Raw genomic sequence first — 24,271 nt, 5'->3', positions numbered from 1 at the left:
GCACCGGCCCTGGGTTGGGATTGTGGGGTGTGGCCGGTGACCTCGCAGACTGGATTCTCTGGTTCTGGAGGAGGAGGTGCCAGAGGGAACTGCGGCTGTATTCACAGGCTCCACGTAGACGGGCCGTCTGGGCCGCCCTCCTCCCCTGCAGCCTTTCTGGAGCTCCTTGGGAAAGTCGCGCTGTGATTTATGGTTTGCAAAGCACTTTCACACTGTTCCCACACGTGTGCCGCCTGCCAGGGCGGGGCCGTGTCGTCCTCCCCGGTCCTGAGGCCGGAGGCAGAGGCCGGACAGATCCAGCGATGCGCTCGGGGTGGCTGGCGGTCCGTCCTACTCAGAGCCCACCTCTCACTCCGAGTTTAGTACTTTTTCTTCCCATCCATTTGTATACTTAATTATAGGAGTGTTGCACAAATGTGTTTTCTTTGCTCAAGTTTAAAACACTGTCGCAGTATATGGAATGAAGACCCCTTCCTTCCCCCGCCCTTCTCTAGTGGAGAGCGCGTTTTTTCTCTTCCTTCCTTCCTTCCTTCCTTCCTTCCTTCCTTCCTTCCTTCCTCCCTCCCTCCCTCCCTCCCTCTCTCTCTCCCTCCCTCTCTTTCTCTCTCTCTCTTTTTTACTCAGTGCTTTCTCTATGCGCTTGCTTTCGGAGATGCCATGTGGCCTCATGGTTAGGGACACAGACTCTTGGAGCCACCGGGGCTGGCTTCGACTCTGGGCTCTGCTCCTTCCTGGTTTTATGACCTTGGGCAAGATACTTACCTTCCGTGCTCCAGTTTTCTCATCTATGGAGTGAGGATGTTGGTGACAATACCGACCACGTGGTATTGTCGCGAGGGGTACTTGAGCTGCTATGCAAAGTGCTTAGAACAGGGCCGGTGATGGTGGTGGGAGGGTGCTCAGCACGTAGTGATTGCTATACATATGGGACTTGGCAGTTCCAAGACGATGAAAAGGAATCTTAAGTGTGTATGCTTAAACGAGACGTCATATTTCAGAATTAGTTTGTGACTTACTTGTTCTTACTTGATGTATCTTGGAGATCTTTTCCTGTCGGATCGTGGAGGTTTGCTCATCGGCAGTGGAGTATTTCATCTATAGATATTGCCACACTGCTTTGTTCACTCAGTCACTCGCTAGAGAATATTCATGCTGTCTCCAGTTTTTAACGACTGTAAACGGTGCTGCAGTCAACAGTTTTGCGCATATATCTTTAGACCAATGTGGATGGGTTTCCTTGGAGTGTCTTCCTAAAAGTGAAATTACTGGGTCAAAGGGTTTATAAAACACGCAAATTCTTTTTATTAATATTGCTAAAGTAACTTCCACAAATACTTTTGCAAACTTAGAGTCTCTCCACCAGCGGATGAAATAGTCTTTTCCCCTTGATCTTCGCCAAGCCTAGATATGATCGGCATCTTTACTATTTGCCATTCGGTTAGTCTAAAAATGTATTTCTGCAGGATTCACGTGAAGAAACGCCAATTGCTTTACTGAGAAGCGAGAAAGAGGCTTGTGCATGTGGGGAGTTTTAAGCATGGCAGTAGAATGGACCCCGTGAACTGAATACCCAGTTTAAGGGGCGGAACCTTGCCAGTACTTTAGAAGCCTCACCCAGGGGTGCTCCGGGAATCTAACCCTCCGCTTCCTCCCCGGAAGAGCGCTGACCTCAAAGTTGTGTTTATTTCTTTGCTTTTTGTTCTGCTTTTACTATATGCCCAAGTGATGTGTTGCTTAGAACTTCATATGCCTGGCCTCCTCCGACTTTGTCACTTCTCTCGGATTTCGAGAGTCGTTCGTGTCGGTGCATGTGGCTGTCGGTCGCTTATTCTCGCCGCCGAGTGCGTTGTGCCAACACGCCAGAGTCTATTCGTGCGTTTTCTTGTCGGCGGACCACCTGGGTTGTTTCCAGTGTTTTGCCATTGCGTGCAACGCTGCTGTGCTCATCTGTCCTATTCGTACACTTCTTAAATCTGTAAGTTTAACGAAATTCCTCCCAAAGCGATCACTCGTTGTTGTTTGAACTTGGATTTTCTTGATTATAGATGAGATCGCGCGTCTCGCACAGCCCCCGGCCGCTCATCCTCCTTCTCCCAGCTGCCTTTCTTAGCCTCCGCTCATTGTTTCTCCTCATTTTCCCGTTTTCATGTCTGCTTTTCCCACTGTTCCATGCTGCCGCTCTTGCCTGAGGAATCCGAGTTCTCAAAAGAAAGGGAATTTGGGGGAAATCCCTGGAATTCATGCAACGCGTTTTTCAAGTACCTGCTCTAGGCCAGGCACTGTGCTAAATAAACTCTCCACGTCTTCAAGGACCTGATGATTTTACTGGGGGAGATGAAGGGATGTGTAGTTAACGAAGGAACGGGGCCGGTGTCACAGCGTAGGACACGCGGGGTCCCGCAGGTGCCAGGGCAGGGTCCAGCTGCGGAATGCAGGGTGCGGGCCCTCAGGGAATTCTGCAAGGAGGCCAGGGAGGCCAGGGAGGCCAGAACAACGAGCTCACCTGCGGGGAGGCGGGAGCACACGGCACTTTAGGAGGCCGCCCCACAGGAGTGGAGGCGCTTCAATCCAGATGCCTTCCTGCGGCTGGGCCGGGGGAGCCCGAGGTGGTTAGAGAGAGTGCAGGGTGCAGGTAGGGTACTGGTGGGAGTCAAGTCATGTGGTGTAGACAGTGGTAGGTCTGCCCGTAAGGGGACTTTAATGCCGTGATAAGGCATTCTTAATTCTTGCTTGCTTTAAAAAAAAAAGTCTACTTAACAACAACATACATACAACAAACCATATCCACGTACAGTCAGGTAGTTTTCACAAACTAGACATACTCCTCTGGTCAGCACCTAGGTCAAGCACCAGATCCCCGCCAGCCCCGCAGGGACCCCGGGGGTCCCCTTGCGGTCAGTACCTGCCCTCCACACTCTGTTGCTCATTTCTGTTTTGATTCCATTGTGGTCAGTGAACATACCCTGCCTGAGCTCAATGCTTTGAAATTCGTCGGTTTGTTTTATGGCCCAGATATGGCTTATCTTAGTATCCGGTCCATAGGTAGATGAAAAGAATGTGTATTCTGCTGTCGTTGGGTGGGGTGTTCTAGAAACGTCGATTAGATCTTGTGCCTTGGCGGTGGTGTTGAGCTCTCATAGAGCCTTGCTCGTTTTTTTGTCTAGTTCCTCAATCAATTGTTGAGAGATGGGTTTTGAAGTCTTCAACTATAATTGTGGGTTCGGGGCACCGACAGGGAGTTAACAGGAGTGGCAGTTTCTCATGGGACACAGATAGCTGGGAGGCAGGTGCCACAGGGGGCCCCCTGCCAGGCGAGCTCCGGGAGGGGCGTGGGCGACCATTTCCCACGGGGAGCAGGCACGCAGCGTGGAAGGCGTGGGGTTCGAATGTGCACCGGTGAGGGACCGGCAAATGCCCAGGTGAAAACTGGGGAAAAGGAGACTTAAAACAAAGGAAGTGGTGAGCACAGAGTCCCCGAAGTGGGAAGGCGGGGGTGGGGGCGATGTAGGGGTCGCGGGGGCGGTGGTGGCCAGAGCGAGAGGTAAGCTGACCCAGACCGCAGAGAGCCTTACACACCGTGCTGAGGATCTGGCTTTTATTTGGTAGGAGTTGAAGTGTTTTTCGTAAAACCAGCGACCTTGCCAGAATTGAGAAGGCAGAAGGGTCACGGGGGAGCACCTTCCAGCTTTCCTAAGTTCGGGTTCATTCCGAGAAGTGGGAGGAGGCTGATATTCGGGCACCCCCCTCTTCGGGGGATGGTAGCAGTCGCACCCTACAGAGGGGACTCTGGGAGTTAAATGTTTGACTGCAGAGACCGATTTCCTCTCCGCGTTGCCATTTCTTGTGTCAGAAGGAAGGGCCGTTGCCTGCTAGAAGCTTCTCCCAACTCCCCGGGCAGAGCCTACCCTTTCTTCCTCCCTTCCCTCCAGCAGACAGGTGGCAGGTTAAGAGCATTCCTTAAAATCTGTTAAGGGTAAGATGGCATTGATACTTCTGACCTCGAGGCAGGGGGTGACCGGATGGCCTCCAGGTCCCTCTCGTCCATGGGTGCCTTAGCGCCCATCTTCTCTTCACTGGCCGGAGAGGCGTATACTCCTCTCTCCCGCCGTCATGGCATCGGAGCCGGGGGGTCCTCGGAGACGCTCAGTCCCACCTCTGGTTTCCCCTGGTGGGAGCCAGAGGCCCAGAGTGGCCACGCGCCTCATCCACAGCGACGCGTAACAGGGTCACTGGCAGGGTGTGGTCCATTCTGCCTCACCGACCCCGTCCAGGCTTTATTATGTCCCCAGATCCATCCCCCCATGTCCCCTCTGACCGCGGTTTTCGGATTTTCCCCTCAGGTTTTCAACTTTCCCCACGATGTTGTTTGTTTGTTTGTTAATGCCTAGAGCACCTGGTCCTCCTAGGTGGTCTCCCATCCGGGTACTAACCAGGCCCGACCCTGCTCAGCTTCCAAGATGAGTCGGGATCGGGCACGTTCGTGGCCGTAGACCACCGTGCGTTTCCTAAACCTTCTCTGGGTTATGAATAAAGCCTCCTTTCTTTGAAACTAGGCTGATCTCTAGATAAACACCTATTGTCTTGCCTGCTTTCATCTGGATAATTTCCATGTGGCTCATGGAAATAGGATTTGAGCCCAGGCACCTTCCTCTAGTTTGGTTCAGGAAAGATATCCTAGTTTTGTAAAGCGCGTCAATAACTTCCTGGTTGGCCGTCTGGCGCAGAACTCCCGGGCTGGGGCTGATGGATCCAGGGAGGCCCTCGTCCAGGTTGGGGGGAGGGGAGTCCACACAGTGGGCTTCCTATAACCGGAGGCCCAGGGCCGCCCTGCTGAGCCGCAGGGAGCCGTGTGCGGGGTGTTCTCTGCTGCGGTGTACAGAGCACCGTCAGAGACCCCCTGGCACCCAGGAGTGACCCGGTCTCGGTCAAGCCGGCGTCACCTTTCCAGACCTCGGCGTGTCTCGTCTGTGAAAGGGCGACAGTGAGGCCCGCCCCCCGGGGCCGGCGAAGGCGCGCCCCTGCGCATCGCAGACTCGAGGTAAGGGGCTGTCTTTGCTGTCGTCACCATCAGGGCAGCACGGACATTCTCAGACTGGCCCTCCAGAGGGAACTGACAGCAGATGAACTTGAACACATAGCCCAGAAGGTACGGAGGTGCCTGGTGGGCTGCGGCTCCTGCCCTCCGCCAGCTCCCCCTCCCCGCCGCTGCCCCATCCTCCCAGTGCCGTCTGGGGCCACCTCGGAGCAGTTCTGTCACACACACCCAGCTGGCCTCCGCGTCGTGCGCTGCTTTGGGGGTGGGGGGCCCCCGCTCAGATGAAAACTAACGCGCCGTTCCTCCCGACTTTCCTCGTCCGTGTTCTTGCTGCCGCGCGGCTCCTGGTAGAGGTTCCGAGATGACTCGTTTGGAGGGGGACCCTTCGAGGCTTTTGAGGAGCAGGTCTTCTGCACTGGCGAGGGCAGACGTCTTTGGCTTGCCATGACTTCTGAGCTGCTTGCTCTCTCTCCCTCTCTCTCAGGCGGGCAGGAAGACCTACGCCGTGGTGTCCGGCTGCTCAACCAGTCACGCTCTGGCCTCGGAGCTGGTGGAGTCCAACGACGGACACGAGGAGATCATCAAGGTAAGGCCCAGGTCGCCTCCGCCCTTCCCGCCTCAGGCACGAGGGAGGGAGCGGGGAGCTTGTGGTTCCCCTGGGAAGAACCAGACCTGCCACACCAGCCCCTGGCCGTCTCCCGGAGGGTCCCACGGATGCAGGTGCCTGCCGGCCCCGGGGGTGGGGACGAGGGGACGGCCTTTTCACGTGCCTCCCCGCTGTCTGTGTTTGGGTGCTGAAGTGCGTACAGACAGATGAGAGGTGTGTTTGTGGAACATATTTGTAAAAATTAAAATAATTTTTCTTATTCCTTTAAAAAAAAAAAAGCCCAGCTTTTTGAGATGTGATTCACATACCCTACAGTCGACTCCGTTACAATGTGCCGTTCAGTGGTTTTCAGTGTAGCCGCGGTTGAGCAGCCGTCGCCACTGTTCCTTCCAGAACGTTTCCAGTGGCTCCTTCCAGCTCCGAGCCGTCACCGAGCTGCGGTCTCTGTGCATTCGCCTCTTCCCCATGTTCCACAGAAGCAGAGTCGTCGAACATGTGGGCCTTCGTGCCCGACTCCTTTTACTTAGCATAATGTTTCCAAGGTTCAGCCGTGTCGTAACGTGCCAGGACTTCTTCCTTTTGATGGCTGAGTAATAGTCCCTTGATGGCTGTGTCATAGTTTGTTACCCATTCAAGTGACGGACATTTGGGTCGTTTCCACTTTCTAGCTGTTATGACTAACACTGCTGCAAATATTCATGTACAAATTTTTGTGTGAACACGTTTTTAGCTCTCTTGGTCTATACCTAGAAGTGGAATTACTAGGTCGTGTGGTAACTCTATATTTATTATTTTGAGGAACTGCCAGCCTTTTTCCCAAAGCATCTGCTCCATTCGCATTCCCACCAGCAATGAACAAGGATTCCAGTTTCTCCACATCCTTACCCACGTTTGTTATTATCTGTCTTTTCTGATTATTGCCACGCTAGTGGTTATGAAGTGGTATCTTATTGTGGTTTTAATTTCCGTTTCCCTCATGACGTCTTTTCCTATGCTTGTTGTCCGTTTGCATGATACGTTTTCATTTTTTTTTGCCCATTTAAAAATTCAGTTGTTTTTTAATTGTTGAGATGTAAGTATTCTTTATATATTCTGAATACTAGACCCTTATCAGAGACATGATTTGCAAATTTTAAAAACTTTTTTCCCCATTCTGTTTTTTTTTTTTTAACAATTTCTTGATGATGGACTTCGAAACAAAAGTTTTTAACGTGATGAAATGCAATATATATTTTTTCTCTTCTCACTTGTGCTTCGGATGTTGTATCTAAGAAGATTTTGCCTAACCCGATTCCACAGAGATTTATTTGTACATTTTCTTCAAAGAGTTATCGTTTTAGTTCTTAGAAATAGGCCTATGATCCGCGTGGGGTTAATTTTTTGCACAGTGTGAGGAGTAGGTCCAGCTTCATTCCTTTGCACGTGGATATCTGCTTTACCAACATTGTTACAAAGGCTGTTCTTTCCTCATTAAATTGCCTTAGCATCCTTGTCGAAGCTCAGTCGAGTGAGTTTTTATTGTATTATGATTATTTCTGGGCTCTCAGTTGTATCCCGTTGATCCGCAGGTCTGTTCTTCTGCTGGTCCCCCCGTCTTGATTTCTGTAGCTTTGTAGTAATTTCGTTCTTTCTCGAGATTGTTTTAGTTGTTCTGGGTCCTTTGCATTTCTTTCTTTCCGTTTCTTTTCCGATTGCAATTTCCTTTAATAGTGTCCTGTAATTTTCAGAATACAATTCTTGAAATTTCTTAAATTAATTTCTAAGTATTTTTTTCTTTTTGTTGATATTATAAATTGAACTGTTTTCTTAATTTCATTTTAGATTGTTCTGTGCTAGTATATAGAGATAAAACCACAATGTATTTTTTATTTTTGTATATTGATCTTATATTCGATAGCTTTGCTGAATTCCTTTATTCGCTCTAAAACTTTTTTCTAGTGGATTTTTTGGGATATCCTGTATACGTGATCATGTCAGCTGCAAATAGAGATAATTTTATCTCTTCCTTTGCGATCTAGATGCTTTTAATTTCTTTTTCTTGCTCAAAGTTGTGGCATCGACCTTGAAGAAGGTAAAACTACCCCGCAACTCTAAGAATGTAATCGTCGTTAACACTTTATTGAATATCTTCTCAGACATTTTCATATTCATATGAATTTTTTCAAAAAATAAAGTTGTGCTATGCACTTTATTCCACTATTTGCTTCCCCTCGCCCCCACGGTAGTTTATAACATCTTCTGTGTCCATAAATGTAAATATCTGGCATTCTCATGGCTGCATAGTAGCCTATTCTAGACATTCCATATTTATTTAAGAAATCCCTCATTATTGGACATTTTGTCTGTTTTTGTTTTTTGCAGCCATGAACAATAGTTTGCTAAACATACATGTTTTAAAATTGTGTATGTGTTTTATAACACAAGTGATAAAGAAACGTTTTCTAAATTGTAAAAGATTCAAGCATGGTATACAGAGAAAAATGTGAAAATCCCCGTTGACCCCTTTCCGTGAATTTGTATATATGTACATATATACGTGTGTGTGTATTTATGCCAGTTTAGCTCTCTTTATTTTATTAGGATAAATTTTCAAAAGTAGATTTGACAGGTCAAGGAGTAAAAAATAGTTTTAAGTCTTCTAATCTGAATCACCAAGTTGCCAACCAGAAGGGTTTTATTACCCACCTGCGGTGCGTGAGGCGGCCTGCGTGAAATGAATTTAACGGGAGGTTTCTCACCTAAACAGTGTTCTTTTCCTTATGTTAGGTGTACTTGAAGGGGAAGTCTGGAGACAAGATGATTCATGAGAAGAATATTAATCAGCTGAAGAGTGAGGTCCAGTACATCCAGGAGGTGGGCACGCCTTCCTCCTGTGAAATGGCCTACGTCATTTCTCTAAATCTCACCTTCTGGGTTTCCCTTCTTTTGTGTGTTTTGATTATTTCTCCCTTCTTTCTACTCCTTTCAAAACTCCCAAGTGATATTTGTCAAGTGTCAAATATCATTTCTGACCCTCCCATTAATCAACAAACACTAAACACCATGAGCCTAGCACTGGCCCCACCCATCCTAGCTAGAATTGCCGGCTTTACTTCCGCAGCTTTTCCTAACCATCCCGACACTTGTCTCTATATGACCAATTACACGTCTTATTCGCCTTGAGTGTTGTGTGTCTCCTCAGCTAGAGTGCGAGCTCCTCAGAGCAGAGGTTTGGTGCTTGTGCAGGGGGGACGGGGCTGCGGCCCCACTCCACACGGGCCTGCCCTCCCCCAGCCGGTGCCCGAACAGCGCCGGGCTCCTAGGAGCACGGGCTGGGACGCTGGGACCTGGGACGCTGGGACCGCTGCAGGGTGTCCGAGTTGGTGCGCTCGCTTTCCTCGGCCACAAGCTGAAGCTTCTCGCTCCCTCCCCAGGCCAGGAACTGCTTGCAGAAGCTCCGGGAGGATATAAGTAGCAAGCTCGAGCGAGATCCAGGAGAGCCTCACCGTAGACAGGAGTTACAGGTAACAGGAAACGGTCCGTGGGCAGGCCCCCGCTGAGCAGGTGGGGCTGTCACCCGGTGGGTGCCGAGTCTCACACCGCTGCCAGGAAGGGAGAGATGACAGGCAGTGTGGGCTTCTCTGCGCGCTCGCGGCCTCGTTAGGGCACTCCGGCGGAGTCACCGCCCTGTACACCTGTCCGCCCCTGTATAAGCTCACCTCTTCCTAAAACACTGTCCGATAACTGGATTTACATGAAATGAAATTATCATTATATTATAGGCAAAACTTCTTATCTATAAGGATTCTGGGATCAATCTTCTGGTAATGCGCTCTTATGAGGCAGTCACCTACAAATCCAAACTTATAAAGCTGACCTTGCTCCACCTGGGTGACCCCCGTAGTGTAAATGCGAAGTCTTGGTCCTTGTCTGTTGTTTGTCTGTGTCTACCGCCACCTGTACCCCAGGACGGGGAGATCCTGGAGCTTAGGGTCCGCCCCCGTCCCTGCACCCCACGCCCAGCGCCGGGCTGGGATGCGGAAGGTCGCCATAAGCGTTCTTCCGACGGAACCGATTGCAAAGCCTTGTGGGAGGGACAATCCTGGGATCCTGCCTTTCAGCTTTTCTAAAATTCGTGGACGGGAGTGGCCTCAGGGGAGCAGAACTGTCTTTTCCGTGACTTCACCCTCATCCTCCTTCAGAGTCTAGTTGTCTCCCCTCCACTCGCGTTCGGTTTGGGTGGGGTGGTCCTGCTCCTGCGTCCCCCATCTTCCTTCTCCCGAGGGGGACGGCGACCGAGCAGCTAGTGCCAGCCACGTTCCCCTTCGGCGTGGGCGCGTCCTGGCCCCGTGGCCGGTTCGCCCTAATGCGTTTTGCTGTGGCTGAAGGTAGGACTTTCAGTACCTGAGCTCGCATCTGGGAGGTGCTTTGTCAGGTGACTAAAGAACACTCTGTGCTCGGAGGAGCCTGGCCGAAAGCCTAGGCCCCTTGTTTGCAGAAACGAGCAGTCAGGTGACGAATAATTGGAAAGAATGGCAGCGCATGCTGCTTCCCCTTCTGGCGGAGGCTCTGTCAGACCTTGTCAGGATGCCCGGGGCAAGGGACAAACGCTTCGCTTGGGGCAGGCAGCTGCTTGCGTTCCCTGGGCTGCAGGGAGTAGGCCTGCTCTTCTCCAGGGAGGGGAGGGTGCAGCCCGACGCTTCCTCAGCCTCCCTCCGAGGCCGGCGGCTCCCTCTCAGGATGGCAGCGTTCTCCACTCTTTTCCTTCGCACTTTCTCACAGGGCATCTGGAGTCTTCCCCGCGCCCCTTCCTCCTTTCCTCCCACCCTCCCTCTCATCCTTCCTTCCTTCCTTCCTTCCTTCCTTCCTTCCTTCCTTCCTTCCTTCCTTCCTTCCTTCCTTCATCTTCTTCCTCCTCCTTCTCTCTTTACCTCCTATCTATATCTGTCTGTCTGTCTATCTATCTATCTATCTATCTATCTATCTATCATCTATCATTTAAGATTTGCGCTCTTAGGAGAATAATGTTTTGAAGGTGGTTACTCGGGACTCTTTTAACCGGTTTTACTCTTCTTTGAACAGGTGGTGCTAGAAAAGCCCAATGGCTTTAGTCCGAGCCCCTGGACCCTGTACAGTGGCCCGCCTGAGGTAGGTACCCGAGAGCGCACGCGGCGACTGCCACTTAGCCGGGCGCCAGGATGTCCCCTCCCCGACCCCTTTGTTCATCACTTTCTCTCCCTCACTAAATGTGAGAGTAGGACTCACTTGCTGTAAAAACTCAAACAATGGAGACACACGCAAAGTTCTCCTTTCTGGTCTGAGCCTTGGAAGCAACCCCCGTGACCACATCAAAGTGCGTGGATGCTTCTCGGCCTTCGCCGCCCGCCGGCGTGGCCTCTGGAGCCTTGAGGAGCCCAATGCCTGTGTGTCTTCCCTGGGGATGTAACCTACTCGGGCGGTGGCCTTGGAGTCAGGACTTGGGAAAGCTGCTCAGGTGCTTGTACTGTTTAGCCAGGGATGAGTACCTGTGTTTTGGAGCGTCTTCCTGCACAGACAGCCATATTTAAATAGCGCATGGATGTGTGCCCGAGCATATCTAGATATATACAATGCACAATCGTTTGTGTATAATATACACATACTTCTCATAAATACAGGGTTGTGATAAATAAATTCCTGGCTAGCTTTTTGATTGATTTAAACCGACGAGTATATTATAACCTTCTTTCCATGTTAGTCCCTGTAGAGCTACCTCATACTTTCGAATAACAACAGACTTTTTCCTTCCATGGCTGTACTGTTTTTTATTTTTTTTAAATTCCCTTCCCCTAGTTTTATTGACATACGACTAACAAACATGGTTTCACTTTTTAAAAAATGACATTTTATTTTTCTCGTGATTATGTGCTATAAGGTTTGCTCGTTATGAAGCATCAGTTGTAAGCCTCCCAGAGGAAGCCCAGCGGGGCGGCAGCTCCTCCGTCTTTCCTGGGCTGCAGATGTGTGTTTATGCCATCGAGACGATGCCGTGCGCGGCGTTTCCTTGCGCCTGTCGGTTCGGGCGGGTATTCTTCCGGGTCGGGCTCTTCTAGTCTTCACCGTGGACTTTCTTTCTCTTCGTACCGTATCGTGAAAACTTTCCATGTCGTTAAAAAAAGCCTTCCGAGAACACCGTCTGCACGGAGCACGTAGTGCTGCTCCGGGAGCCTCTCGGGCCGTCCTCGCCTGCCCAGCCACGCGGGCAGAGCTGTGGGGACGGACGGGGGGACCTGCTTCAGACGCGCAGCCCGGATTGTGCCCTTCCCCCGAGTCGCCACGTTCGGCCCATGCGCTGTCGGCAACGAGTCATAATGACAACCGGTGTCCTCTGGGCGGCCTCTTCTCAGGCGCTCCAAGCCCGAGTGGATGTTATCTCGTTTTTGTTGTTGTTGTTGTTGTTGTTTTTGAGTGGCCCGTAAGGCAGGGTGCGGTCAGGAATCTTCTGACTGCTTCTCTGGTAGAGAAACGAAGGCCCACGGGCCTCAGCGACAGCGCAGGGACCGAGACCTCATCCCCCCCGCCCCCCGCCGAGAGCCGGGTGCCCTGGTTCACGGGTGTCGCGGCTGCCACCGTGCAGGGCAGGCTTTCCCGTCAGACGCCCGGGGAGCTGGCGACCGAGGCGAAGGGGGCGAGACCCTGCATGCCACTCAGCCCTGGGCGCGGCCGGGCGGGAGGCTCCGCGAAACCGATGAGCCGCCTCCCCCCGCGTGGCGGGGCAGTGCGTGTCGGGGGGAACCTTGTCTGGCCAAGTCACACACATGTGGCCTCACCTCCCCTCGCCCGCTCTGCCTGCAGGTGGACCCCGACGCAGAGGGAGATGCCGGGAGCTTGAGGAGGACCGTGAGGGACTTGCTGGCCAAGCTGCAGGAGGCCGAGCGGCAGCAACAGTCAGATCGCGTGTCCTTCGAGGTGAGCCGGGAGATGCCAGGAGATGCGGGCGGGACGAGCCCCGGGGCTTTCCCGGCGAGGACCTCACGTCCTGCCGGCCGCGTGCCATTGCCTACCTGTCTGCTCGTCCCTCTCCTGCGTGTTTGTCCGAGGCCAGCCCGTGGTTCCGGGGGCGGCTCCCGCTCCTCCGCGCCGCCGAAGGGCAGCGGGAGCTGGTCTGGCAGAGCGGGTCACGCCAGCGTCACCTCACCGAGTTCCACGGCGAGGAGCTCGGGGCGCCAGGCACCGCGTGGGCAGGGCCGGCTCTGCAGGTTGCCTGGCACAGCGCCCGTCGAGCGGACCGGACGCGCGGATGAAGCTGAGGTTGTAGAAAGAACTGTGCCCGGGGGTCAGGGGACCGTAGATCCAGCTTTGGCTTTGCTGCACTGAGTTCTGCCATCTTGAACAAATGTCTCAATTTGTTCTGTACAAAAAAAAGTAATACTAGATTATTATAGAAGAGGAAAACGATACAAAAATCTATAAGTAGACAGCGAAGGCCCTCCACTATTAAAAGTGCCTGAGGTCTTCCATACGTTCCAGAAAATTCTTTGAGTGTCACCTGAGGTACACTGGGCAAACCCTGGCTGGTTTTCCTAACTACGCTGTGTGAGATTCACCATCCGCTGTCTGCTGGGTTCAGCCTGCTGTGTTCAGCCACATGGCAGGTGTTTACGTCATAAATTCGGAATGCGAGGCTCATGGCCTCCCTGCCCAGGCATGCCGGGAGCTCGCGGAAAGGGGAGGGCGGCCCCGAGCTCGCCCTCGTGAGACTGGGGGTCCGAGGGGGAGGGCGCAGGGCACCGAGAGTGATCGGCGGCTTCTAGAGTAGTCGAAGTGTCGTCTGAGCAAGGAATTCGACCTCCCTGGGCATCAGTTTCGATTTTTGCAGAAAGTGGTCGTGACGTATCCCTCACGAGTTTTGTGTGTGGCTTGAGGGAGGTGATGGAGGTAAGTAGAGTCATCACTCTAAGGGCCTTTAGAAACGCGAGCTGCCCTGTGTGTTTCTCAGTCATCAGTCTAACGTGCAGGCTTTCGTCTCCCGAAGGCTCTGGCCTGAGGACGCTCAGGGTAGTGTGGCCTCGGCACGGAGTCGCTGAGGGGTTCGCCACATCCGTTTCCGATTCTGCAGTTTGGGTAATGGGGCTGGGGATGTGTCGCTTTGGTGGCCAGCTGTTCCCTGCTTCCTCGGAGCGGAGGAGGAGGAAGGGGAGGTTGAGGCTGTGGCACTGGCCAGACTGAATTTGGGAGAGAGATTTCTGCATTGAGAAGCGTTGAGATGGGTTGGATGGCTTTGGCCACAGGCGGCGGGCGCTATTAGCTTGAGCAGAAGTGTCCCGAGCAGAAGCCCGAGGCTAGAAGGCCCCTGACAGCGTCGCCACATGCCCATTGTTTCTTACAAGGGGCTGCCTCTCACCCCTGAGGTCCATAGCAGCCCCCTGCAGTGGGAGGTGCTCCTGGTCCCACGACCGGGGAAGGCCCACGCCCTCCCTCATGCCGAAGAGGTTCCTTTCTGGCAGGGCCGGCCGGGGCTGCAGAAACGGCTGCAGCAGGGGGGTGTCGTCTTCTTGTTCCCTTGTGATCCTACGGTTCTCCAGGCACGTTTCGACCTGGGTGCCGCGCTCTGTACGGAAATCGGAGGCCTCGTTCTCAGGTTCCTGCCCGCGGGGCCAGCCCCTTCCAGGCTTTCTCAGTCTGGCCTGACAAATTAGACTCTCTGGCCTACCTTCCTGAACCCGGGAGCGGGAAGGGCAGGGTCATCAGCGACCGTGATGACAGCCCGCCGCTGAGCACGGGCCTCCCATGTGACTGGCCGCTCGCCGTCAGGACGGGTTTGCAGCGAGTGTGCTCGGGCCGGGCCGGTGCGCAGCGTGGAGGCGCCCGGCACACGCCGGCCTGCGCGCAGCTCGCTCTGCTTTCTGCTCCCGGACTCCGACTTCGGGAGGCTCCGGATGGACTGGCCGCTGCCGTTCTGTTCTCTCGGGGCTGGTCAGGCTCCCAGAGGCCACGTGGGTTCTCTTTTAGTAGCTGATTGTGTGTATGTGGGGTGGGGAGGTCCGTGTGGGGAGACCAGGAAGCATCGAGATGGATGGTGGTCCAGCTGTTTGTGCGCCCCAAAGAGGTCAGCTGAGCCTCGGCCGTGAGCGGAGAGGGGCGGCCTCGGTGAAGGCCAGTTCCGCGTGTGTATTGTCGGGCTGTGACTGTGCTGGGGGGCTGTGCTGAGCTCGGGGTGCCGCCGCCAGCACGAAGCGACCGTCTTCTTCGGGGTCGCGGCTCTGTGCTCTAAGAGGGAGGGGCCGTGCGGCCTCCGTGGGCGGCTCCCAGGAAGAAAGGGTGTCAAAGCCGAAACCCGAAGGACCGACGATGAGGAAGACGCTTCGGAGGCGGCAGCGTGCGCGGCGGGGAGGGAGGCTTGCTCTCTGCTGTTTCGTTCTGAACTGCCGCGGCCCTTTCCAGATGAGCCCGGCATCTCAGATCCCAGGGAAACGCCACGAGGTCTCCCTGGCGCCTCGTCGCCCTGGCCTTTGCGTGCAGGCGGCCGGGGGTGGGAGGGTCGGGGGGCGGACGCGTGGAGCGCCCCCGCCCTGGGCTCTCGGGGTTCGCGTTAGCAGGAAGCCACAGCGTTGGGTCGAGCTTGGGCAGCGCCGGGGGGCGCGCGGTGGGTGGGGATGCGGGGGGGGGGGGGTTGGGGCGATAAGGGGGTCGCGGTGGGGGTGGGGTGCGAGCTGGTGGGGGCCGCCGCAGGAAAGTGGGTTCTGGGCGTCGCTCCGAAGTGCAGCCCGATCAGCTCTGAGCCGGTGGACCCTGGAAGCGGAGCGACTCGGCCAGTCTCCCGAGGGGCTCCAGGACAGTGACCATCAGAGTCACCCCTCCCCCGCCACTGCTTCTGGTTCCCGGGTCTTTCCTTAGCCTGTTGTCCACGTCCGCGCTCTTTGCCCGCACGTCACACTGCCCCGTCCTGCGTCCTAGGCCACAGTGAGCCGGTGCCAGAGAGAAGCAGAACAGAGCCACGCGGCCCTGCGGAGAGCGGAGGACCGAGCCGGGCAGAGGGAGACGGAGGTCTGGGAGCTGCAGCGGCGCCTGCTGGAGATGCAGACGGTAACGCCGGCCCCGCAGAGAGCAGGCTCCCGGGCCGGGGTGCCCGGGGGCGGGCTGTGCAGACCCTCCTCTTCTGAGCGGCTCCAGAAAAGCTGCCTTTGGCAAATACCTGCGAGCACCCCTCAGCCTGGCTGTCGTTCGGCTTCAGCGCTCGCCGACGAGACGGGAGCCTGGTTCCGTGTTAGCCCGTCTGGGACAGCCGCCCTTCACCGGGGTGGGAGACAGTTCTTCAGGAGCTGCTCAGCCCGGTTCCGAGGGGTTGGCTGCCGCGGCTGGCAGGTGGGCCGGGCAGTGCCGCACCAGGCCCTCCCTCCAGGCAGCTGGGTGAGGCCGGGAAGTGTCTGTACCTGCCGGGGGACGGCGCCCCATCGAACCAGCTTGGCCTGCTGCTCTCGGGCAGCCGTCCTGGGGGAGGGGCGGAGCCCCGGCCCCGTCGCCTCACCCCCACTTTTCTTTGCTCCGGCCCCTCCAGGAGCATCAGGCCTTACTGGCGAAGGTCAGGGAAGGGGAGACGGCCCTGGAGGAGCTTCGGAGCCAGAGCGCTGACTGCCGAGCAGAGCAGGAAAAGTGAGGGCCCCGTTCGCCATGAATCCGGGGTGCAGGGAGGGGCGGGAGGGCCGTGCGGCTCCCAGGGCGGCCGGACCTGCGGGAGAAGCCGGTGCTGGCGTCAGATCTTCTAGCTCTGACTCACGCCGCGCCTGCTCAGGGCGGGGCCCTCCCGGGAGATGCCGTTTGGGAGGCTGCCATCTCCGGGGAGCTCATTTTCCATGGAGCAATCACCTCCAGAAAAGGCTTTTATGGTCTGAGAGCCAAGGTCAAGGGAGAGCCGGGAGAGGATTCCCTATTGTCGTCCGTCGTTTTCCCAGACGTGGGTGGGGGACTATCACCCCACGGGCCCCCCCCCCCCGCCAAAACAGCTGACTGTCAACTATGTGAGGGCGAAATCGGGCAACTGCCTCACGAGCCAAGCTGCCGAAAAATACAACGCGCAGCTTCCTGAAGAGATGCGGAACTTCCTCTCACGAGAGCCGCCTGTCCAGTGGCAAAGCGGGCGTCTCCGAGGTCCTTTCCACTCTGGGGTTCGATGGCCTTGCAAATTCCCCCCAGTCAGAGGGGATCGGAGGCCCCAGACCCGTGAAACCTAGAGTAAAGATCGGGCCAGTCTGGACTTTTAAGACTTGGGAAATTCTTTATGCTGTTGGCAATTAATAAATAAGATCTCGAATGGTAAATCAAATTTAACGTCAGCACGTTGGGTCTGATCTCCACTGTGTGAGTTGGACCTGCTGGCAGCTGTCTGCTTCCTCAGGCAGAACCGGAAGGGGCTGGGTACCGAAGTCTTCAGAAGTCTGAGGTCTAGGACACCTTCCCCTGCCGCTGACCTTTGGGAATCTTAACGGAATCAGAAGACTTAGCGACAGACTTAGGTGACGAGGCCATAAGGGGCCTCAGATCCCACCTCCCTCTTGACGTGAAACCCCTGCCACCAGCTCCACGGGGTTGGTGTCATGATGCCGCTCCCGCCTGATTCTTTCCGGGCGCGAGGAGCCCCTCACACACGAGGCAGCCCACTACCGACCGCGTTAGCGCTGAGACGTCTCTGCGTTTACTGAAGAACGGCCCCCTGGGAATGCCCACGTGCTGGCTCCAGTTTTGCCCTCTGGAGCTTTCCAGAAGGACTTATCCCTTCCCAGTGCCCCTGTTCAGACGTGATCTCTGGTGATGTTCCCGATGGGACGTCCTATGGTGTCCCCGCCCACTCCTTAGGGCCGACGGGGACTCGGGCAGAGGGGATCCCAGCTGATGGAACCCCGAGCCCAAGGCTCGCCGTGGGGCCGGGCGGACCCCTTGTCTCAGCTCTCTGATCTTTTCCCTCAGGGCTGCGGACCTGGAGAGTGAGGTGGCCAGGCTGCGGGAGAAGATCCACCACCTGGACGACATGCTTAAGAGCCAGCAGCGGAAAGTGCGGCAAATGATAGAGCAGGTGCGCGGGCCAGCGTCCCCCGCTGCGGGCTGCCCCGGAGGCCGGCCCCAGAGGCCGGCCCTGTCCCTCGTCACCTTGTCACGCCCGCCCGCCGTTTTGCTTTCTCCTGGGACTGTGGCTTAGACGCATAAGTGTCCCGTAAACGTTTATGGCCACTGGTTACTAGGATTTGCTTTCCTTTCCTACATTTTTGGTCATTTGCGTCTCCTTTCCCAATGAGAAAAAGAAGGAAAAGGCAGGTTTTCCTCCTCCCCTCCACCCCCCCCAGCTTAAGGGCAGCATCCTCAGGATATACCGATTTGCAGAATTGTTCTGAGAACTTAAGACGCCCTAAGCGGGAGGGCATCTTAGCCGCATCTCAGCACCAGGAGGGCTAGGATTTTCCCGTTGTCTAGAACGGGGCCTGTCATATAGTAAGCGCTCAATAAATATTTCTTAAATGAAGAAACAACTAGTATTTCCCAAAGTCAAATAGGGTGGTTTTGGAATCACCCATTATTTTGGATGATGAGGATGATGTTCCCCTCACCTGGGATCATCAGTTTAATAGTGACTGAGACGAGGCTTTTGCAGAAAAGGGTACAAGCGGGTCGTGCGTGGTGCGAACCCTGCCTTTTGGCTCTGCGGGCTCCCCGGGCATGGGGCGGAGTTCGATGGGTGTGTAATGAGTCATTTCGCAATGAGCTCCAGTGCCTCCCATACCTTTGCAGCTCCAGAATTCAAAAGCCGTGATCCAGTCAAAGGACAGCACCATCCAGGAGCTCCAGGAGAAGATCGCCTACCTGGAAGCCGAGGTGTGTGCGCCAGGAAGGGAGCGGGCGCTGGCTGTCGCGGGGGAGGCTGGCGGGACACCCCGGGCCGCCCCGGGAAGGGAGCAGGCGCTGGCGGTGGGGGCGTAGGCTGGGCGGGAGGAGGCTGCTGCTGCCCGGAAGTCCGGCGCTGGGGTGGTTGGTCCCTCTTTAGATCAGCTGAGTAAATGTTTTCTGAGAACCGGCAGCGGCTTACTCGCAAAGGCCAGACCCGTCCCCACCCTGAAGGGCTGCGTGGGGGCGAGCCCTGCCCTCTGACCATGGGCGTGGCAGGGGAGGCCTCTGTTGGGTGGACTCTTCTCTATGGCCGAGCCGGCTGGCTCGTTTAGCCCATGAGTTCTTCCTCACGTCCGCCTTCCCTCAGAGCCCCTCCCGCCTCCCCCCCCCCCACGGCCTAAAGATCGCTTTGCAGCCTCTGCGGGAAGATAAAAAGGGGGAGATAAAGAGAAATGGGAGACAGGGCTCTTGATCTTCAGGGAGTTTGCAGTCTGGGTTAGAGATAAAAATACATTTAAAAAATAAAAGGTCAAAAAACTGGTTTGCAGAAGAGCATATCGACAAGGGCCAGTAAATATCTCTGCGGACCCCAGGAAATGACCCGTGCTGTACAGAGCTGCCGAGGGGACAGGTCCTCGGGAGGGGCCGGGGCCGGAGCTGCAGGGAGGGGTCCCCGTGATGGTGGCAAGCGTGGCGGGGATGGGGGCGACAGCGGCGCATGCGCGCGCGCACACGTACGCGGGCGGGGAGACCTGAACGAGCGAGGAAACAGGTGGCCAGCGGCAAGCCAGAGCAGGGCCGATTCTGACCTCAGAGCTCATGTCGCAGAACTTAGAGATGCACGACCGGATGGAACACCTGATCGAGAAGCAGATCAGCCACAGCAACTTCAGCACCCAGACCTGGGCCACGACGGAGAACCTGGGCGGGTGAGTGGGTGTGCGCGGCGCGGGGCCCGCGAGCGCGCCGCACAGGCCGGGGGAGACCTTCGGTGTGAGGGCGAGGGCGAGGCTCCCTGGAACCCAGCCGCATTCCCTGGGTCTCTTAATCTGACCGACCGTCCTCCGCCCGAACCGTTTTCTAAGCAGGTTAGAGTAGAACCTGCCCCCACACCCCCGGGCGGCCCACCAGCAGCCGCTGGAGGTGTACGAACCCCGATACCGTGTGCAGAGATCGTGTGTGTACAGTGCGGGTGCATTTCCAGGAGGAGGGGCTCCCCCCGCCCCCAGAGATTCCCAGAAAGGTCTGAGACTTTGAAAAAAATCAGGAATCCCAGCTAGACCCACCTCTCAGTCCTCTGACTGCCCCCCCCCCTTTCTGGCCCCTGCCACCAGAAGAAAGTGCCACCTCCTAGTCTTCCCAGACGTCACTGACCGTGACTGTTTCGGGGCGTTCGGGGCCCACGTGCTCTGTGTGGAGTAGCGCGGGACTCAGTGTTTCCGGTTCCTTTCCAGCGTCAGGATAGCCAAGCCCCCCAGCCCCAAGTCCATGCCGCTCATCCGCGTGGTGGAGACGTGAGCCCCGGACGCCGCCGCCGCCGCCGCCCCTGGCCTGCGGAGGAGCCCGCCGCCCCCGCCGGCCGTTGGCACCGACTTCGACTTTCTGCCTGTCCCCTGGCCACGCTCAGGACTCGGGGCCCGCGTGCCCCACTGTCCCCAACTCCTGTCCTCCAAGTGCTGGGCACAGGGAGGTCCAGCCCCCCTCGGGAGGCGGCGTGCTGCCGCAGGAGCCAAGGCGCCGTCCTGGACCCTGCAGAGACTGTCTTTTTCCTTAGAGCCTCCCTCCGGTTGCAGACCGGAGCCAGAAGCAGGCCCTCGTGCAGTCGGGGGAGGCGCCCCGACGACAAGATTGGCCTCAGGCCTAGAAGCTAGAGGCGCAGATGTCCGCAGGGCTCGGATCGATTGGAAAGCGTCCTGGGGGAACAAAGTTCCTTCCCCAAACACCTCCGAGGTCTTCGCAACAAACTTTGTTTTCCCGCCTGCTCCGGCCTCAGCTCCAGCTGCCCCAAGCCACCTTCGGATGGAAAGCGGGTCACCCCGCCATGCCGGGCCCGCCTGCCCTTCTGGGGAGGACGGAATGCATAGTCACGGAGCAGCTCTTAGCAGAAAGGTTCTCTAGCGACAGACGGTTGCTCATGACTCTGCTCTGAAGACGCCCAGAATCCCTTAGGGTTTTCCCCGAGGACGCGGTACGGAGTCCACTTGTCCTCCTGACTGCCTCGGAGCCCAAAAACTGTTTTCACTGGATTACATCCATCTCAGCGAAACTCTCGTATTTATTTTGCTAAGTTATTGGTGTCTTGCTTATAGCTCGTGGCCGACTCCGTGGCAGGGCTCGGCAGCCTTCTCTTGCAGCGTTTGGATTTGCTCGATTCTGGGACAAGTGTTCCCTCTGGACGTCGTTTCCGAATGACGTCGTTGTAAAGCTCCCTCTCTCTCTTCGCCTGCTTCTTGCCCCTTCCTCCCCCACGCCCCATCTGTAGCTAGAAAGCCGGGCCTTTGCCCTGAGGCCTCGGGTCTGAGCATGTCGTTTGGGGGAAGAGGGTGATGGGGGCCTTCGGGGAGGCAGCGAATTCTCCCGCTGACCCCTCCGCCTCTCTCTGCTTCCCAGTGGGTCTGTTGACGTGGTCTCAGTGACGGCCACTCGGGAGTGCCCTAGGGTCCTTCCTGCAAGGAGCTAAGGTAGCATCAGCAGGCGGCATTATAGCACAGAGTGCTCGACAGTCAGCGTGGATCAAGTCTCCGGGTTCTGTTTGGCGCCGACCCCGGAGCCTCACATCCGCATTTCCGTCACACTCCGGCTCCGTCCGCAGCGGTATTCTGGGTGCTTCACGCAGTTTTTCGTTCGCCATCGGGGGTCAGGCCCGCACAAGCTCCGTTGGGCCCTTCCAGTCGCGATGCTCTTCCCTGCGGCATAGTCTCCGTGTGGTGAATTCAATACACTGTATTTGTGTGTCTCTTTGAGTGCCTGGCCTGGTTTCTGTTCACGTTTCGGGGCAGATGAAAGAACATGGTTTTAGTGCCTCTCGGAGAGGGGCGCCCGGCTGTCCTCACCTGGGAAGCGTGGTCCACACTGTGACATGAGCACCATGCGGCATGCGAGGAGTCGGGGCGTCCCTGCTGCGAGCTCGCTCCGCGGCCTGAGCCCTCGCGAGCTGAGGCGGCCCCGACCTTCGCTTTGCCCCTGTCCGGGGCGGGGGCCTTGTGGGGCCCCTGAGCACGCCAGTGTGTCCTCAGCTGGCGGAGAACTGGTCAGAGTTCTCGTGGTTAGAGATTCGCCGACGAGCGCGGGGGTGGGGGGGACGAGTAATTCCATGTCCTTTGCAGAAATGACAGTCACTCTGGCATGCCAGCTGCAGCCACTCAAGACTTTAGTTTCTCGCTGCCTCTGGGCATCATTCAGTTAGTCCATTGATCTTCTTTCTGCCGAGAATGCAGTTGACTGGGGGCGTAGCTGAATTTACAGGAACCTTCTCTGGACCAAAGGACCTGGAAATGCAACCCCCTTCCCCCGGGCCATTTCCTTGCTGCCCCCCCTTTCTCCTTCAACTCAAAGAATGTACATTTTCTCTTAGAATTCTCCACCTTTCTCCGGGTTTCAGAGTGCGTGGGAAACCTGCTCCGGGCCTGAGTCTGTGGTCTGTCTCCTGACAGTCACGGGTCCTTTCTCCGGAGGTCCGGCTTGGCGGGGTGTATCTAGACGGTGCTTGTTCTCAGAATGTTGAGAGGTGGGGCGGAGCGGGGTCGCCCCAGGCGCCAATTGGCGTGCAAGGCAGGAGGAAGCCCGAGAGGGTGCCCGCCCACCGCAACGGGAGGCTCTGGCCTTGGGCCTGGAGGGGTACGCAGAGGTGTAGGTCGGACATAATTACGTGGCCTGAAGACAGAGGGGAGACTAGAACCAGGGCACCGAGAGATTCCTGGGCCGGGGAAGTGGCTCTGGTGACTTCCTCAGAGTTTGGTTGTATGGCTGCCTCAGAGGGCTAAGGCGGGCCTCGGGGAGGGGAGGAGAAAGGAGAAAGCCTTTGAGGGAAAGGTGTATATCTCGCATATCTCGGCAGCCTTTTCAAGTGTAGATGGACGTGGTGCCCGGAGGAGGAGGAGGAGGAGGAGGAGGAGGAGGAGGAGAGCGAGGTAAGGCCCAGGGGGCCGGGGGAGGTGTGGTGACTTCAGGGGCCTCTTCATTGCCCGCTCGCCTATGTCCTGTCCCCCGTAAGCCAACTCCCCTGTGCCTCTTGAATATTTTATGGAGGAAAGATTTAGTCTGACTCCCTGGGACCTTTGCCACGAAGACCAGTTTCTTGGAGCTGCCCAGACACGCCGCTGTCGGCAGCCTCCCGTAAATGGGGAGCAGCAGCCCGACGTGGGAAAAGCAGCTTACGGGAGCACTCCCTACCCCCCGAGCGCCCCGTGCCCCCAACCTCTTCATTTGTCCCGTCCCCTGAACAGAAAAAAAAAAAAAAAGCCTAATAAAGACATGGTGTTTTAACCAAACAGTGTATCTGGATTTTTTGAAAACTCGAGTTTCTAAAGCTAAAAGTTGTCTCATTTTCATCTCTACTTAAAACCTTTCACTCTGAAACAGCCCGAGATTTTCTCTGGAAAGGTGCTTGGACACACTGGAACGAGGAGGGGGGCTCCCCCTGGGGTGGAGGAGCGCCCCTTCCTCTTTCCCCAGCTCTCCGCGTTGTGGCGCCGGTTTCTGTGGGCCTCCGACCAGCCCAGCTGCGGGGTTTGGGCCCAAGCTTGTCTGGGCTCTGACCCAACAGGCATGAGCCTGGGGCTCTCGGCCTCATTTCCACGCTTCAATTTAGGAGTCTGGCTGTGCAAGGAGAAATTGTTCTCTATCTTCCCTGTCCTAATTCTACGCACCATGGCCTCAAAACTCAGCGTTGGAGACCTAAATAGTCTACAGCCCCTCCTTCTGCAAGGAAAACCCTTGTCCAGGCTGAGGGTGAGGGAGAGGTTTTCATAAAGGCGAGCCACGTCTGGCCCCATGCGCTCCGGAGGTTGGCAGGGAGACCTCTGAACTCCAGCCTTTCTGCTAGAATCTTCCCGGGAGACCTTGGGCTTGTAGCACTGCGGGTACATGGTGGCAACACGATGGATTCCTGACGGGGTGTTGGTCGCCAAGTCTTACGCCTTGGGATCTCGGCCAAGGAGAAGAAAGGCGTTTGTCCCCATGCCTTAAACTGCCAAGTCAGTGTGAATGGCACACCTAGGCCTTTCCTCCCTCTCGCCAGTACCCCAGCTCAAACTCACATGTGTCTGCAGGAGTTTGGAGACCCTTACCGCTGTTTCATATCTGTGTGTGTGTGTGTGGGGGGGGGGGGGAAACTGGTTGGCTGTAAAATATGTTATTGTGGGGAAAAATTTCAAAAACACTGGTGTTTAGGAAAAACTCGGTTTTCTCCCTATGTGTCTCCTGCACTGCTTGCACACAACACGTCACTCTGAAAAGTCCATCCGGGGTTCCCCCATGCTGCGCGGTTCTCTGTGACACCGGCTGGGCGTCCTACAATTTAACCCTATTTTGACGCTGTCTACCTGGGACAGCGTCAGATCCCACAGGTGAAGGGCTCAGTCCCACGAGACTCCCCCCATTCCGGACATCGATCGCGAGTAATAGGTCCCCTGGTTACTCACAACTTCGGTCCGACGTGGCTACAGGTTGGAGGTTCCCATGACCCCCCGCCCCTGGCTTTGGCTAATTTGCTAGAGCAGCTCACAGAACTCAGGGGACACATGTACCAGTTTGTCAGAGGGCATGATGAAGAATCAGATGGGCGTCCAGATGAG

At 56.0% G+C, this 24,271-nt stretch overlaps 1 protein-coding gene across 2 annotated transcripts in view; it reads left to right on the top strand.

The window, feature by feature from the left end:
* Window positions 1-21,439, top strand: part of TUFT1 (tuftelin 1) — a 28,515-nt gene extending 7,076 nt beyond the window's left edge. Inside the window, exons 2-13 of one of the 2 annotated variants that reach the window (XM_016126092.2) lie at window positions 5,072-5,146; window positions 5,520-5,621; window positions 8,409-8,495; window positions 9,056-9,145; window positions 10,704-10,769; window positions 12,456-12,569; window positions 15,558-15,686; window positions 16,159-16,253; window positions 17,565-17,670; window positions 18,381-18,464; window positions 19,305-19,405; window positions 19,931-21,439. In XM_016126092.2, the coding sequence (XP_015981578.2) occupies window positions 5,072-5,146; window positions 5,520-5,621; window positions 8,409-8,495; window positions 9,056-9,145; window positions 10,704-10,769; window positions 12,456-12,569; window positions 15,558-15,686; window positions 16,159-16,253; window positions 17,565-17,670; window positions 18,381-18,464; window positions 19,305-19,405; window positions 19,931-19,994 (1,113 nt within the window). In that variant the 3' untranslated portion in view covers window positions 19,995-21,439. The remainder of the gene's footprint in view (window positions 1-5,071; window positions 5,147-5,519; window positions 5,622-8,408; window positions 8,496-9,055; window positions 9,146-10,703; window positions 10,770-12,455; window positions 12,570-15,557; window positions 15,687-16,158; window positions 16,254-17,564; window positions 17,671-18,380; window positions 18,465-19,304; window positions 19,406-19,930) is intronic. The other variant, XM_016126093.2, reaches the window with a different exon arrangement.
* Window positions 21,440-24,271: the final 2,832 nt, after the last annotated feature.

This window comes from Rousettus aegyptiacus, unplaced genomic scaffold (assembly GCF_014176215.1).
Source record: "Rousettus aegyptiacus isolate mRouAeg1 unplaced genomic scaffold, mRouAeg1.p scaffold_m13_p_17, whole genome shotgun sequence".
Lineage (NCBI taxonomy): Eukaryota > Metazoa > Chordata > Mammalia > Chiroptera > Pteropodidae > Rousettus > Rousettus aegyptiacus.
The sequence above is the reverse complement of the archived record's forward strand: the minus strand, read 5'-3'. Positions and strand labels throughout refer to the sequence as shown.